General features: G+C 40.0%; 1 protein-coding gene across 1 annotated transcript; it reads right to left on the bottom strand.

The window, feature by feature from the left end:
- Positions 1 to 6568: 6568 nt before the first annotated feature.
- gatm (glycine amidinotransferase (L-arginine:glycine amidinotransferase)) lies at positions 6569 to 15405 on the bottom strand. Its single transcript, XM_052063411.1, has 9 exons — positions 15253 to 15405; positions 12641 to 12859; positions 12318 to 12513; positions 10742 to 10932; positions 10522 to 10659; positions 8787 to 8951; positions 7820 to 7883; positions 7387 to 7503; positions 6569 to 7302 (listed from the first exon to the last, which is right to left on the bottom strand). Exons 1-9 carry the CDS (start codon positions 15319 to 15321, stop codon positions 7190 to 7192), a joined length of 1272 nt encoding a protein of 423 aa, XP_051919371.1. The 5' UTR covers positions 15322 to 15405; the 3' UTR covers positions 6569 to 7189.
- Positions 15406 to 17040: the final 1635 nt, after the last annotated feature.

The raw sequence follows: 17040 nt of genomic DNA, 5'->3' as shown, positions 1-17040 counted from the left end.
CTCCGGGTACTCCGTTTACCGGTTTCCTTCCACATTCCAAGAACATGCGTGGCGGGTTATCGTTTTGCACAGACTCCAAAAATCAGGAGTTGTCAATGACCGATTGGCATACCTTCTGTCAGTATTGACTCTGGAAAATTGTGAAAATGAAAAAAGAAAACGCCCGCTTGAATTGGGGAGACGGCCACGACAAGACGGCTTTCAACACCACCACGTCACGGCTCTGGCTATTGCAGGCAAGTATGGCTGTGTGCATTAGCGGTCGTGATATCTGGACAAATATTTTCTGCTAGCTATTATAAGCTTGCTTTAATTCAACAATAGTAACCAAAAATGTCTTTGGACACAGTTTGTCGTGATAAAAGTCTATTGCTTCTGAGGTATATTTTAAAAACATTGCCACCCGACCACCCCATACCCTGTTTTCAGTGTCGTGTTTGTAAATGCTTGCAAGCGTTGTTTGCGTGAAGCACATTGGGTTGCCTTGTGTATGTGATGTGTTATATAAAGAAAGTTGCCTTGCCAAGTTGACCAAAAGTGGCACTATAAGCGAGAAAACATGACTAGAAAGACAATGTTGCTTTGCTAGTGTGCTAAATCTTACTAGTTGTGAGAAGTGCACTCGCATATGAACTTTGAGATGCATATCAAAGATATCGCATTAATTCTAAAATGGTTTTGCATAATATAGTCTTGATATCGAGCTTAAGATACTGGTACGAAGACAGCATTGTCAGAGTAGCTGAGTGCAATTTTCCCAAATCCCAATAGATTGTCATGTCTGCAAACAGTTGCTGAATGCACCATGCAGAAATGCAGTTGGGCAGCTGGATAAACAAATGAACAGGGCACCAAAAATGGTGGGAGAATCAGGTTTTCCTCAACAGCTTTGAACAACGGAGACTCTCAGCAACTTATTCTACAACTTTGATGACGCACGGCCACCCCTCCCAAGCCCAAAGTGTGACTGCGCAGTGGGATTAGGATATCTGGGCCTCGTCATAGACCACCGGCTGCAACCTGATCGCATTCACCCCGTCGGCGGCTGATACAGGCCACATTGTGACGAAGAACGGGAGGTGTTCAAATAGGCAACGTGCTTGAGCACAATGTCACACAGCCTCAAGGACTTGTGACTGGCACTGTGGGACAAACATATATAGCAATTGTTTATTGGGCTGATTATGCCCTGTGGTGGAAAAGTAACAGAGTATAAGTACTTTATACCTCTGCTTATGCAGATTTTTCAGGTATCATTACTTTACGTGAGTACAGTATTTATCCGCTAATAGCAAGAATCTGCATATAATTGACACCTTTATAATTCCCTACAAATGCCACTAGACAAAGACAACTGTACTTTTGGCTCACCAAAGCTACTCCACTCACTACAGCATAAAGTAGTTCCTTGGCACTAAAATACCACAAGATGGTGGCAAATTACTACATTTGTCTAAATCACAGGTGTCAAAGTCAAGGCCCGGGGGCCATATCAGGCCCGCCACATCATTTTATGTGGCCCTCAAAAGCAAATCAAGCATGTCAACTTCCAGGATGCTTGTTTGAGTCTGAACCAAAAATTCAAATTGTTACATCCATCATAACATGGAGATATTCCAAGCATTTTAATCGTTTCCAAACCCCTTATTGCAGTAACGATGTTTCAACAGTCATTATTTTTTACTTCTGATTTCAAAACTCAGTGTCCATCTATTTGTTGTGTGCTGTGCATGAAATATTTGGAGGCGATTAAACATTTATATGGTTTCACAAAATTCATAACGACGCTCCTTGAGAAACGGTAAGGACAATGTGGCCCACGACAAAAATGAGCTTGACACCCCTGGTCTAAATGAAACTCCCCAACACACTTCAACAAGATTGGGACAAAGCACTACTTTTGTCTCAATAAAGTTCCACAACTCACTTCAACATACCAATACTTCTTTGGCACCAAGCTGATACAAGATTGTGAAAAAGCACTACTTTTGCAAATGAAGCTCCTCAATTCACTTCAAAATAGTTCCTTGGCATGTTTTTAATGATTGGTGAGATTTTCTGAGAATAACGGAGGGTAATTACAAATACATAAATATCCGCGGCAGGTGAATCTACAAATGCTGAACTGCAAATATGTGGGAGTTTGGATTACTTTTTACTTTAACTCTCTACGTTCGAAAATAGAAAAATTTTACTCTGTATATTTGAAAACAGATATTTGCAACTTTCTACAGCTATATTTGTTCAAAGATATCCAGCTTTGAGTCATGATAAATGTGTTGTGTCTTATGCAGACTCAAAACCACCAGCTTCTTTTGTTCAAAACGGATCCATCCAATCTGAAAACACATACAAGATGTATTTCTTTCAATTACCATGAGCTAAATTTGAATTTTTTGTGACTCTGTTCTCAACTTTAGTTAAGCTATAGGAACAGAGTTTGATTGTGTAAAAGGTGAGACAACAACATGTACCCGATTGTGATTTTTGTCTTCTTCTCAGGATGAGCATTAGGTGAGTAAATAAAAGAGGGAGACGGAACGGTGGTCGTCTGGTTAGCATGTCCTTTCACAGCACAGAGACCCAGGGCATGATTCCGGCTCCGGCCTTCCTCTGAGGAGGTGGCATTTTCTCCCTGCGTGGGTTTTTCTCAGGGTACTCTATTTTCAACCCAAAATCCTAAAACATGCACGGCAGGTTAATGGTAAACTAAATTGTGCCTGGGTGTGATTGTGACCGCGAATGGTTGTTTGTCTATCTGTGCTCTGCGATTGGCTGGCAACCCATTCAGGGTGTTGGAATTAAAAATGGATGGATGAATGGATAAAAAGAGGGAAACTGTTTTGTGTACAGAGAAGGTATCCAAATTAGTCTTGTATATAACTGACAGGATTTTTTATATATATATATATATATATATATATATATATAACATATCTTTTTCTCGTACTATTATTAAAAGTACAGGATTTTAATCAGTACCTCTATTATTACCAGTTCTTTTTAATTATTACATAAGTACCAGTATTTGTACTTTGGCCACCTCCTGAATTCCCTTTCTTTCAGGTTATCCTCTACTTTATTCAAAGCACTTTTGCCCTTCTTGAAATCCTGAAATGTAGTGGATACAGTTAACCACTAGATGTCAGCAATATACAACATTTAATGCCTGCATCATCATCATCATCATCATCATAATCATTATCATCATCCTTTCACTTTACAGTAATGTCTCCACTGTTCACCCATGCTGTATTATGTAATACTAGCACATGGCATTGGCCTTGTCTTTTATACTGTAATAACTGTACTGGACAGTGTCAAACTGCTTCAGAAATACTTACAGCCACCACGTTTCTCCCTCCACCTTGTTGACCTTTCACCGCAGTAACAGTTTCAGAGTAAGACTTGTATGTCAACTGCTGAACTGTTGAAACGGTTCTTATACTCAGTGGTTCTCCAAAATTTTACACCCACTACCATGTAAAAAAAAAAAAACTAAGTATCACCATCATGCACCTACAAAGTGCATAAACCACCAAGCTATTTTTACACTTTAAGCTAGGGGTGTCCAAAGTCAGTCCTCAGGGGCCGCCGTACTGCCTGTTTTCCAGGTCTCTCAGGAGAAACACACCTAATTCAAATAATATGGGTCGTTCTAATGCTGCTTCAGAGCTGGCTGATTAGCCATCTGAATCAGGTGTGTTGCAGCCAGGAGAGCTCGAAAACAGGCAGGACGGTGGCCCCTGAGGACTGACTTTGGACACCCCTGCTTTAAGCAATAGGTATTTGAACACAAGTAGTGGAGCAACATTTATAGACAGCTAACCCGGGTAAACACATTTTTGCACTTTTGTTTTAAGTCAAAGACGCAATTGAAAAGTTCTAGGTGAATTTCTTGCACTGGTTCCAAATCATGCCTCATTTTTTTTCTCTAATACATCAGGTTTTCAAAATAAATATAATATCATAACAATTACACAATGTGTAATATAGTAATGTATTCCGTAATATTTATGAATGCAAGGTTAGTTTCAGCAACTAGTGTTTGTTACAATTACAACACATGGTAAAATCATATTGCTCAATCATATCGTTTTTTCGATGAAATCGGTTGCCAACCAATCACAGGGCACACACAGAACATGCAAACTCCCCACAAGCTGGGATCGAACTACAACCTCTGCACTGTGAGGTCGACGCTGTAAACCCGACACCACCACCGGGCCACCACCTTTTGAGAATAACTGATGTAAATGGTAGTAAATTAATCTGACGTTTCTAATAAAGTGCCCATTTAGTGGTGGAATATTCTGTGCTTACCTCAGAGTATTACATGGGATAATATTCAGGGCCAAATATGGCGGGGGGGGGGGTGACAAACAGATGAGTGATTTGTGATGAGAGTGGGTTTCCACATCCAATGATGACAGCCAACGATGAAGATCAAACTGGCAAACAATCCATGCTAAGTCAGCTCACCTGCAAACCTGACGAGGACAAGCACGATAGAAAATGGATGGAAAACTGACCACATTTGACACATAAAACGCTCACGAATTGACACACGTGATGTTTTTAAATTCAATTTATTAATATTGCTCAATACAAAACAGCACTTCCTTTCCACATTACTGCCCTCCAGTCGCAACAAACATCGGGAGGTAAACACATACCCATACACACGCATGCACACGCACGCACACACACACACACACACACACACTTTTTCCTTCTGTAAATGCAACACAAACATGACTAAACAAGCGCATTTCTTTCCTCATTCTGTTGGCATTTCTGCTGTGCAAACAAAAACAAGCGGTTCAGTGAAAATGACTTGCAGCATGTAACTGGCCCAGTTTTGCAACAAAAGAGAACAGCAGAGGCAAAAGGTATACAATATCTGATATGGATTGTAAATATATAAAAACATCAATTAGAGGGAAATCCAAATAAAGAGAAAAATGACAACAATAAATAGAACTTTGTCCAATCAATTGAAATCTTTACAAAGTGATGTTCCAGTGAAAATAAATTCATCATGTTTAATGACTTACATAACAACTTTAACACATTCTTTAAATATAAAAATACATTGGAAAACAATAGAAGTGTTGAGTGTTCAAAAGGAGGTAGTTCCCTTCCTCCTGTGCCCTAGTTTGATGGCATTCTCATACCAAACTGTACCTTGTCCTCATATTTATTACTTGAAGATGTCAAAGCCAGAAACAATAGCCAGGCCAGAAATGCAGTTAATATTGAGATATATGTTGAAGGAACGTGATGGTGCTCTTCAGCAAATACACCTAGTGGCCAATTTATTAGGTACACTTGACCAGTGCAATGCATCTGCCCTACCAACGGTTTCTAATGTCACAATGCCTTCTAATGAGCACCACAAAAAAACAACATTAAGGAAGGTTATATCTTTCTGACAGTTTTGGTGCCTTTAAAAAAAAGATGAAGAAAATAACACAAGCCAACAGCAAATTGTAATCAAAGATGCATTTGTGTCCCTCAATGTATTTTGGATGCTGATTTTAAAAATGTCTTGAAATTTTTTTAGATCACATCAGGTTTTTGAAATAGTTTCATTTTCTGGATTTAAATTTAACCTATAAGAAATTGGATTTTAGCATGTGGTGTAATTTATGACCTTTCAGACTATTCTCTTTGCTGAATCCAACCCTAAATTCATATATATTGCTAAACATAATCCGTTATTATATACAGTATTTAATAATTATTAGTCAGATGTATGTTTGGCACATCCGCCTTACGATGCAGAGGTCGTGGCTTTGACTCCGCCACCGGCCTTCTCTAAACTTTAGAGATACACTCTAAATTGTGATCATGAGTGTGAATGGTTGCTCATCTATGTGTGCCCTGCCATTGGTTGGCAACCGGTTCAGGGTGTCTCCCGCCTACTGCCCGAAGACAGCTGGGATAGGCGCCAGCACGCCCCTACCCCCAGATCAGAAAACGGATGGATACATTAGTAGTAGTAGTATCCTGAAAACCTGATGTGCTAGAAAAATCAAGGACAAATTCGGGATCAGTGCAAAAAAAAAAAAAAAACATCTCGAAGAATTTACTTGAGTCGCTTCATAAAAAAATAAAAAATAAAAAAATCGACCGGTGTAATCTTTGTATTCGGCAGAATTTATGGTAGAGCTCTTGCATAAAATCAGTGTAACTAATAAAGTGGCTGGTGAGTGCAATGAACCCTCACTATTCACGAGTAATTGATGACATCCAATTTGGACTGTAATTGCCAATAGATCCCACAAGAAGGTGGTAAAGCATTGTTTCCATTACATAAGGGGTGGTGCGACTCAGGGGTTGGCAAGTGGCGGCCTTCATTCTGCTCCCACACTCTGAGTGGCCCCTCGATTCGATTGAAAAAAAAAGGGGGTGAAGGTAAATTACAGTATACCCAAGTTTCCTCTACTATGGTTTTCAGTTGTAAAATACCATTCAGATGGCAGATATCACCAAATTGCATTTGCACGAGGCCTGATGCGCCACCCTACACTACAAGTGTAATTTTATTTTTATATTGGATGAAATTCAGGACAAACTGAGTAAATAATGTTAACATTTTGATGAAATGTAAAAAAAGATACATATAAATGTATTTTGTCCATCTGGTTAGGAAGTTCGCGGTCACATGGAGCCGCCCAGAAGCACTGAAAAATTGTAGCCCCCTCCATTATTTAAAGGGGAAATAAACCCCCAAATTTTCTTTACAATAATAATTTCTTTGCAACCTTCCTTGTCTAAACACTGCATTCTGAATCGTGAATACGTGGGGGTTCACCGTATATTAAAAGAAAGCCGTTTGCACAGGCACTGTAATGCACATAGACGTCAAATCAAAACAAAACATTCATATTCATTCAGGACACGAAGACCCAATCCGGAACAAGACTTTGGTGCCGACTGTTAGGACTAATTAATATATTTGTGTATCTGTTAGTACACTTTTAAAAATCATAATTGTCACAAGTTTGACACTCACACTCAAGGTGGAACAATTGACTTAATAAAAGCTTTAAAGCCTCCTTATTAATCTTTGTGTTAAGCTTCGTTAGAGACACTAGGTAATAGATCCCAAATCGGCAATTGAATTAAAATACCATACGGAGGCTCTAATAAGCTCAATAAAAACTGCCTATTTCTGGCAAGGCTAGTGGAAGTAGGACTGCAGTGTACCACGGCGGCGGACGTCAGTAGTCCAGCAGTGGAAGCCGCCACCCAGCGAGTTGGCATGGCGAATGTTCACCTTTATGGTCTTTATACCTTCGGCACACAAAAATCAACCAAAATTGACGTATACAACTGCTCATCGGTAATTGAGATCAGCAATGTATCCGTTAAACTCACCGAGGTTCTCGAACATTCTCTGAATGGTGGATTCATTGGCATCCACCATGACACGTTTCTCATCCAGCATCAGAACATTCATGGATAGCCATTTGGAGGACATCCAAAGAGGGTGATCTACATAAACATGGAACCAATGTATTCATGGAATCATGTGTTCAATCATTTTAAAAGTTCACCCTGGTCAGCCTGTCACAGTGAAATATTAATTGAAAATAAAACCTTGCATCAATTTGAAATGTAGCCTGTACTGTCCACCCCATCAGCAAGCTTATATATTTTGCCGTTTGCATTTATTCATTGAAAAAGAAGAAATATGTTCAAGAGCAAAAATAATCATATCTGCTTTTTTCGATGAAATTGTCTGAAGAGCCTCTTATGGTGATATTTACTTGTGTAAGATAAGATGCATTCAACTACAGTCAGTACCCACCATCAGGAATCAGAGGTGTCGGAGGCTTTACAACAGTCCAGCCTGCTTTCTTGAACATGTCAATCTGGGAAAATAATAACAACATGACTTCGACCCCAACTGTCATAACCTCTAACATAAAAAAAAAAAAAAAACGATGAAGAACCCTCTTATCATACATATACAAGGAATGTGTAAAGGCGGATGGGATTCAAAGTGGCAAAGTGTTTTGTCAGTCAGTCAACTAAATCTGGTAGTTCTTAACAGGACGTATCAAAGCCTGGAGGCGGTCTGTAGTTGGACCGGAACCATGCAACCCTTTGAAAGCTGAACCATGCGTTATATTTACGAAAAAGAGAGAGAGAGAGAGAGAGAGAGAGAGAGAGAGAGAGAGAGAGAGAGAGAGAGAGAGCGAGAGAGAGAGAGAGCGAGAGAGAGAGCGAGAGAGAGAGAGAGAGAGAGAGAGACAGAGAGAGAGCGAGAGAGAGAGAGAGAGAGAGCGAGCATTTTATGGCAATATGAGCACAGTGTGCATGCAGTATGTACTGTATGTGAATAACGGGCTCTTTTGAATGTTTTGGTACAAGAGATGGATTACTGAATTGGTTGTTGACAGAAAACGAATATTATTGAGTGACAGAATACTGCATGTCCGCCCGCACAGAGCAGCTTCATTTGACCCTGCCGTGGCCACAAATGTGTCCAAAGCTGCGTGTTTTATTCATAAAAAGTCTTGACAGAATGAAATAAAAGTGAGAGACCCCATCAGGAAATGACAGTATGGAAGGGCACGTACTGGCAACCAAACCACAGTGGATCTTTGAGCCTATGGGATTAGGGAGCCATCAAAATCTGTCATGCATACCATAATTATAGACAGAAACTTTTTATTACCAAAAAAAAGTTTCTGTTCAGCCTTAGATAACAAAAAACTGCTTCAGCAGATTTTTCTGACTTACATACAGTAGATGGGAAATTACAGTCTTACCTGGCGACATGGCCGATCAGGATTTGACAGCACGAGTCCTGGCCCGATGATGTTGAAAGTGGCATCAATGTGCATGGGGTTCGGGTCTTTGAATGAGATGATGTGGATGTTGTAGTCCGGGGCCAGATGACGGCGCATCCACTCAATTCCCATGTAATTTGTAACCTGCATGATACACACAGTCGACTAAGTGAGCTTCATGTAACATGGTTGCGCATTAGTAGAACTGAAGTCTCAATGAGATTTGACGTGAGTTAGACTTCAACCAGATAAATGGATAAATCTGCCAGGAATCAGCAGAGAAAAAGTGTAGATTCCGCAGAGAACACTACTGTTTATCCAAAACACCATGGGAGATCCTGGTTTTGAATAAATCAACATCAGTGTGTTCTTTGTCCCTCTAGGGTAGATTTCAGTAATCCACCTATCCACCCATTCATCTATCCATTTTCTGATTTTCTGACAAGGGTCACGGGGCATGCTGGAGCAACATCCAGCCGCGGGGATGAAAACGACATGTAAATATTCTCCACCTCACTCCTATTTGCACAGGCTGCTTTTAATTCCGTGGAGAACTAACTTTAAAAATCCCCTGGCAAATTTCTGTGGGGACTACATAATACATGAAGAAGAGTTTCACAACTAAGTGACTCAGTAAGTTGTCATAATATTTGCAGAGGATAAAGAATATATGCCATTAAGTATGATATAGCGTTATGTTTTTGCTGCACCTTTTTTCTTTAAATATCCATTGTGTAAAACGTTGCAAATGCCACAGCATCAATGCTGGTATCACGAGCCTGTCTATGACATTTTGTATCCAGTGTTAGCATTAAGCTTTCGTAAATTATGGGAGTAGATTAAAAACACAATGTGTAATTCATGTAAACGTGTTTCAACTTTATCGAGGAATGGTACTAAATTGCTTTAAGCAATCACGTAAGAACTGCTAAATTTCTGCTGCTTATTGTGAAGCTCACTGTCACCGGTTTGGCACTAGTGCTCATTTCTCGTAAGTCGAGGCAGCGCTGTAATACAGAGCAGAAATGTTTCAGTACTTTCACTGTCTGAAAAGCACTGAGACTTATAAGTGCAGTAAGAGAGTAATGTAGATTAGACTTGTATATTGCCTCCCTGAAACGGCTGGTGCCCCACCTTTTACCCAGACCCTCATGCAATGACTTAACACACATCCTTTTCTTTTACATCAACAGTATTAACCCACCGCAAACTGTCTGTGATTTCCTGTAAAGCAAAAGCTGAAGTCTAACAGTAGCAAATTGTCTTCAATCTAATCTTTCAATCTTCACGTTGCAGGCCCCGCTTGGAACGCACTCCTATGACTCACAGTCAAGGCCAAGCTGTAGAGCAGTGGTCACCAACATGGTGCCCGCGGGCACCAGGTAGCCCGTGAAGACCACTTGAGTAGCCCGCCAGTGCCTGGACATTGTGATTTGCTAGTAGAAATTATGATTTAAAAATGCAAACATTGGCAGTACTTTGAGACATTTCGAAACACGATCAAAGTCTGACAATTTAAATCATCAAGTATTAAAAATAACACATCCTCATATTATTGAAGATATTTTGGACAAATATGTTATTTCAGACGTGTATCAATTTGGTAGCCCTTCACACAATCGGTACACATGAAGTTGCTCTCACCCTCAAAAATGTTGGTGACACCTGCTGTAGAGGAATAAAGTTACTTGACTGTACCTCCCCATGACTGTACCTGACTTCTCTGGACAAAAAGGTCCTTGCCAGCTCGAATGAAATCAGCAGCGTCAAAGCAGGGCTCGTGCTCCGTGGTCACAAATTTGCCCTGAGCGGCCAGCTTGTGTCTGTCCTCAACTGTGCGGATGGGATAGTCCTAAAGGGAGCCAAAACAAATCCAGTGTCATTTAGATTAAAAAGACGGAAACATGGTTTGGGCCACCACTGTAAGGCATCACCTGATCGTACAGCTCATCGGCCATCGTGGGTTTGGGAGCAGTGGTCCATTTAGCGCCTCTTCTGAAGTACTCCTTGATCAAAGGCCGGTATGCTCGATACTCGAAGAAGCGAGCCCTCCACGCCATTGGAGCCTCGATTATCTCATTTCCTACAACCATTAGGATATCTCGGGGCATGGCTGCATACATGCCTACAAAACAACATACCATCCTTCATACCACATTTTCTCATCGGGTAATCCTCCCCGTATACGCGGTTTGAGAATTCTCAGATTTGATTTGATTGTACACTTTTTAATTGCAAAACTGGATGGTAAATTTCATGGCCTCTTTATTTCTTAGATTGTTTTGTCACAATTTATAGCAAATATCGAAAGTCTGCATGTCATTGATGTCTATTAAAATACAATTTGGGAAACAAATGTTTTTTTCTTTGGAAAACGGGGGTAAAATCGAGGGAACTAGACTGCAAGTGTGTGGAGGTCCACTGTAACTGTATAATTTTACCTCCTGTTTATTTTTGAGTAAAATTCCACTAGATGGCGGCACACTAGCTCTCTCTCATTCTATGTGTTTGTCGTACGTATTTAAAAGTGTGTCTAAAGACCTTAAAGAAAATGAAGTGCCTTAAATGCAAGAACAAATTGACAGAGGGAGGATTTGAATAGGGTATTTCTATATCGCGGATTTTAGTTATTGTCAACACCAAAAATTTAGGGAGGGTCATTTCACATGGGGGCCAAATATCTACATTTATGTTTAAGTGAGTCATCTTGACTGAGAGACAATCTTAGTATGTCAGGGAGGAGTTACATTTAGCCTGGGTTGTTAGTGCGAGAGATAATGAGAGAGGCTATGCTGCACACTGGGTGCATTTTTTTCAAAATCATTTTGAGAGGATTGTTGTAAATTGAAATTGTATGAAACTGTTGCAGGACTATAGAGGCATTTTTTGGAGGGGGTGTTTGCATTTTGCAACAAGGCTCTGTCCTTATGTGCATGGATAAATGTGAGATCTGATCTAATCATAGCCATGACTTGATAATGGGTCACAGTTTTATTTTAGAAATGAAATGCCTTGCATGCTACATTTAGTAAAGTAAGTAAAACCTGCAGTACGGAACAGCCTATATATGCCACGTTAAAGAAACCGTTGTCTTTTGTGCTTTTGAATAATAAGTGATTAAAATGAGATTAATTTTTATCACAATTGCAAGATGTGATGGCATTATCAAGTACCGGTATTGCATATGTATGAGTACTCAAATATAAGACTTTTTATTCGCACCCTATCTGAAAAAAGTCGGATTGGTAGATGCATAATTTTCACAATAAAAATGATTAGCGTTTAGATGCGTTTCGTGACATGACTCAGCCCTTAAATACATTTACATACATTTATATACATTTCAGATCAGACATTTTTTCTTTATAAACCTCAATTCAACATTATAGAATACTTTGTAAAAAAAATATCGCAACGGACACAGTGCTTTATAAAAATGAAAAGAAAACAAAATAATTTCAACATAAAACAGCAATTAAAACCCATAGAACAAAAACATTGAAAAGAAACCTGATGATTGGAAGTCAGGAGTTTTGTATTCCATGGACCAGTCAATCGGCTCTGGTCTCCTCACATTCACACCCTCGTGATGGAGAATGTTGCACATTTCCTCAATCTCAGAAACTGCTTTTTTCAAGTGGTCCGCAGGAAAAGGTTGGCCCCCGTACTTCTGATAGAAGGACCAGTACTTCTCATATGTGTTTGCCTGGGAGGAAATTTCAGGGAAAGAAAACAAATCAGTCATATTTTGCACACACATGCACACTCAGATTACACAGGTATAGTTCGATGTCCTGTGAGTATAATTTGGTGTTATTTTACCAACAACTTACTTTCACCTCTACAGTGAAGGGAGGAACACGGGCATTTTCAGCACGGCCCACAATGACCTCCTCAAGAGGGTCCCATTCATTGTAACTGCTAACAGGACACTCCTGCTGTGCAGGCTCAGTAACATGGTCGTCTTCAACCGTCGGCTGTGTTTGAGCAGCTGCGGCGCTGGAGGTGCTCTGGAAGGCCCGCTGCACCCAACCAGTCGCTGCACGGCCCACCTGGGGATGGAGGGGTGTAATTGTGGATCATGAGGTGAAAGGACTAGTCGTTTAGTTTTCATACTGTGTATATCCCAAGGAATATTGACAGAGAGACTGAAAAGTGAAAAATCACACAGTGTCTCAAAAAATGGACATGATTTCCATAGGGCATATATGTGGAGCGACATGTCGCGAGGCTACTGTTTCTCAAACAAGTAACACCAAGTGCAATCTTAAAATATCTTATGAAAATATTCAATACATTTGATCATGCCAGGAGAGAAACCTGAAAGTCCTGTCCTTGCCCACTCTTGGCCAAACAAGCTTTCTCGGAGTTAAGGGGAGAACCGCTCACAATATACCGGTAGCTCAATGGACTGCAATTGCTCATTCTGCATAAGATTTTTGTTGTCCCACAAGTGAATGACATGGGTCACTGGATACAGGATGGTCTTAAAGTGCTCGGTTTCAAAAGTGATTCAAAGGGAATGGATGGTGACTGTTTTGGATCGTAGTCACTGTAGGTCTTACTGGAATATTTCATGTATAACACATACCCGTGTATAATACCCCCCCCCCCCACCCCCCAATGTACATAAATTTAAAAAACTTTCTAATATATTTTTCTCTATTTTTGGTTACAATACGGGCCCCCGATATACTGGTATCCTTTATTATCAGAGTGAATAATATGAATAAATAGATTACACACACACACTCAAAAGACAAAATTACTTGCAGATACAGTGATCCCTCACTACTTTGCGGTTCGTTTATCACGGGTTCAGTGCATCAAAGGATTATTTTCAAACATATTTAAAAAAAAATCTTTTATTTTTTTACATACAATATACATGGAGTACAGTACTGTATATGTTGCTCTATGTGACTCACTGTTGTTTTGCAGCTTCTCGCGGACTTTAGTCTATTTAGTCTATTTAGTCTATTTAGTCTATTAGTATGGAATGTACTAATGACATTCGGCAAGCCTCCTCTCTGCCCATCTTCAAAACCCTCCTCAAAACTCACTTGTATTCTTTGGCATTCGACTCAGCATGACTTAGATTTGGTTTTACTGTTTGGTGCTTTCTACCGCCTTTATTACCGATTTGTCTTACTGTTTATTGTGCGTATTAAATTGCTCTATGTACAGCTAATTGGATGCTACTTTGCGGATCTTCGTTTTTTGCATTTGATTTTGTTCCCCATTAACCGGGATAAACGAGGGATTACTGTAGCGGATGCACGGAACATAAACCAATGTCAATTTCAATGGAGATACTCTGATACACATTTATATACCCAAATATTCAGGTTAGAAAAGGGGTAACATTCCAAAACCATGCATATTCAGCATCTCTAAGACAGAAAAGATCAAGAATATTGAATAAACGGTGAAACTACATGAAAAGAAAAAGGTGCGTTGAATTTACTCAATTTTATTTTGTCGAGTGATTTTACATCACAAGTCATCTGAATTCATAGACATTTTTAAGTCAATGTACAGTCTACTTAAAAAATGCATGTGGATCCAGTTGACTTGACATTGATTAAATTCAACAAAAACCTTTTTCAGTGCATTTGAGAACTACGTGTCACTATTACCAGTGTTAACATTTTAAAATTCAACCAGTTAACATCTAGTGCTTCAGTAGTCGTACTTGTAATGCACAAATGTCAAATACTCTGCTCACTTTTGTTTCTGTAATAGAATGTTGCTGTCTTACTATTGTGCCAAAGTTGTCCAACTAGTGTGCAGAGATACGGTAGTCATTCTACTAGTGTGCCCTAGTTGTCTCAACTTGTCAGGGCAAAGCGTCCACAAGTACACTCACCATAAACTAGATATTAAGTGTAGCATAGTTCAAACAGTTCAAAAACATTCAAGGTAAATATATTGGACTTAAAATTTAAATACAACTGAACTGTACTTAAAGAATGCACTGCACTGGATTAAAAAAAAAGTGGAAGCCAGTGTAACATTATGCACAGTTTGAACTTTTGATTCAGTGTTTCTTTTGTGCATCACTAAAGGGAGCCACATTTTGAGAATCACTATCCTAAGCAAATTAAATTGAAGAGGCAGGCTTTACGTTATTCTAGGCTTTCCATATACTAAGGGGTTGACCCTTCGGACTGCCTATCGATGCAAAGAAACGTTGATCCCAAAGTACACGTGCGAGTGAGTTTCCTTATCTCCGTTCAGATAGACGCAATATCGTTTTGCTGGCTCAGAAGCAGCTCCGGTGTCAATGAGTTTGAGAGTGCATCTGTGGATCACAGCGGACATGTCACTCAGGGTCTCCCAAAAGCAAACATACAAGTCCAATGAAGTGAAAATATAAAGTAGTGCGCTTACCTACGTGCAAATTAAAGAATAGCTGTTTTTTTAAAAGAAACAAAATACAAACCATGGCTCCGATCAGATGGGCAGCCTCGGCCCCTCGGCTTCCTCCTCTCAAACACCTCACTCGCAGCATTATAGCCCAATGGTGATTTAGTGTGACTTCAAAGGTGGCTAGCGGTCCTCTAGGCTCCCTTTTTTAGAATGAAGACGCCTGGACTCTCCGCGGGTTTTATAGCATCGTGTTTACGTGCCTGCAAAATCATTGGTCGGCTGCATGTTGTGCGGCAACGTGACTTGAGGAAAGAAGCATTTCTGAAACACAATCCCTGACACCAGCAAATTCTTATCAACTGGCCGACTGGCGCTAAAGGTTTCCAAGGAGAGTGTCTGAAAATGTTGCAAGAATCATTACTTGGACGGGGATAAACAGCCCCTTTGAAACTGAATGTTTTTGTAAAGGATATCGAGTGAACAGCACTATGAATGGGAGCTTTGTAATTTTCACATCATTTTTAAGTGTAACATTTTTTTACATATTATGCTCCCTCATAAGCAAATCTGTACTTAAAGGTACATACTATGTGGTAAGATGACTGACTAGACCAGGGATGCTTAAAACTACATAAATATTCCACTTTCAAATCAGATGTAAGATGCAGTTACCGGGTACATCAGCCATACCAATTAGTAGCACTTGCGTCTGTTTTTTTTTCCATTAAAAAAGAAAATCAACTTGTCAACCCTGGCAACATACACAAGTAGGTGAAATGTTTACTATGTATGGACCAAAATGTGTAGAACTGCATGTACATGTAGCAGACCAACTTGATCATGAGCACTTGATCAATGGAAATAATAGGGGTGGAACGGCGGTTTTATGGTTAGCACACGGCAGAGGTGAAAGGTTCGATTCTGGCTCCGGCCTTCTGGTGTGGGGTTTGCATGTTCTCCCCGTTCCTGTGTGGTTTTTGTACCAGGTATCCGAGTTACTTGCCGCATTCCAAGAACATGCATGGTAGGCTGATTGAATTGTCCCTTGGTGTGAGTGTGAGCGCAGATGGTTGTTCGTCTGTGTGCCCTGCGATTGGCTGGAAGCCAGTTCGAGGCGTACCCTGCCTACTGCCCGAAGACAGCTGAGATAGACTCCAGCACGCCCATGCCCCTCCTGAGGATAAGGGGATTAGAAAATGGATGGAACTAATAGGGATTTTAACGTTTCCACCAGAAGTCAATGTCATGAATTCATGTTTAAAAAAATTACTGGAAATGTAGCACAACAGTTAATTAAGACACCAAAGAACTATTTGTAACATCCACAAATGATAATGATTAATATCCTATGATGGAAAAAAATTATACATTGCAATGCAGCCTGGGTGTCATGTTCTGTGTGTGTTTGTTTTGTTTTGCAGTCGCAAATGTCCCTTATTTGCACTCAAACCCTGCCATGTCATGGACTGCCAGGCTTCCTCGTCTCGCTGTGGGATTCTCGACTTTGTTTGCTGTTCCTGCTCAAGTGTTGTTTTCGAGACCTCTCAATCTTGTCGTCGTTGTTCTTGCTCCCTTAGTTCCTCAATTTGTAAGTCTAGTCATAGCTTAGTCATTTGAACTTGATTTTGTTTGTGGTGTGAACTGAACTCATTTCGTTTGTATTCTCTGATGTTACGATTACTTTGCCCTTTGCAAGTGCTTTTTGTTTATGCCTTGTTTTTTCCTGGCTCTTTGTGACCAGCGATTTTGGTATGGGCATTGTCGGTTTTGTGTTTTTGAAAAGAGACATTTTGTTCGCATTTTGTTTGCATCTGCATTTTGGGGATCCAAAACATAACTGGGCTCATTCTTGAACCTGATA

The sequence above is a fragment of the Hippocampus zosterae genome, chromosome 4, assembly GCF_025434085.1.
Source record: "Hippocampus zosterae strain Florida chromosome 4, ASM2543408v3, whole genome shotgun sequence".
Classification (NCBI taxonomy): domain Eukaryota; kingdom Metazoa; phylum Chordata; class Actinopteri; order Syngnathiformes; family Syngnathidae; genus Hippocampus; species Hippocampus zosterae.
This window is presented reverse-complemented; position numbering and strand designations above follow the sequence as displayed.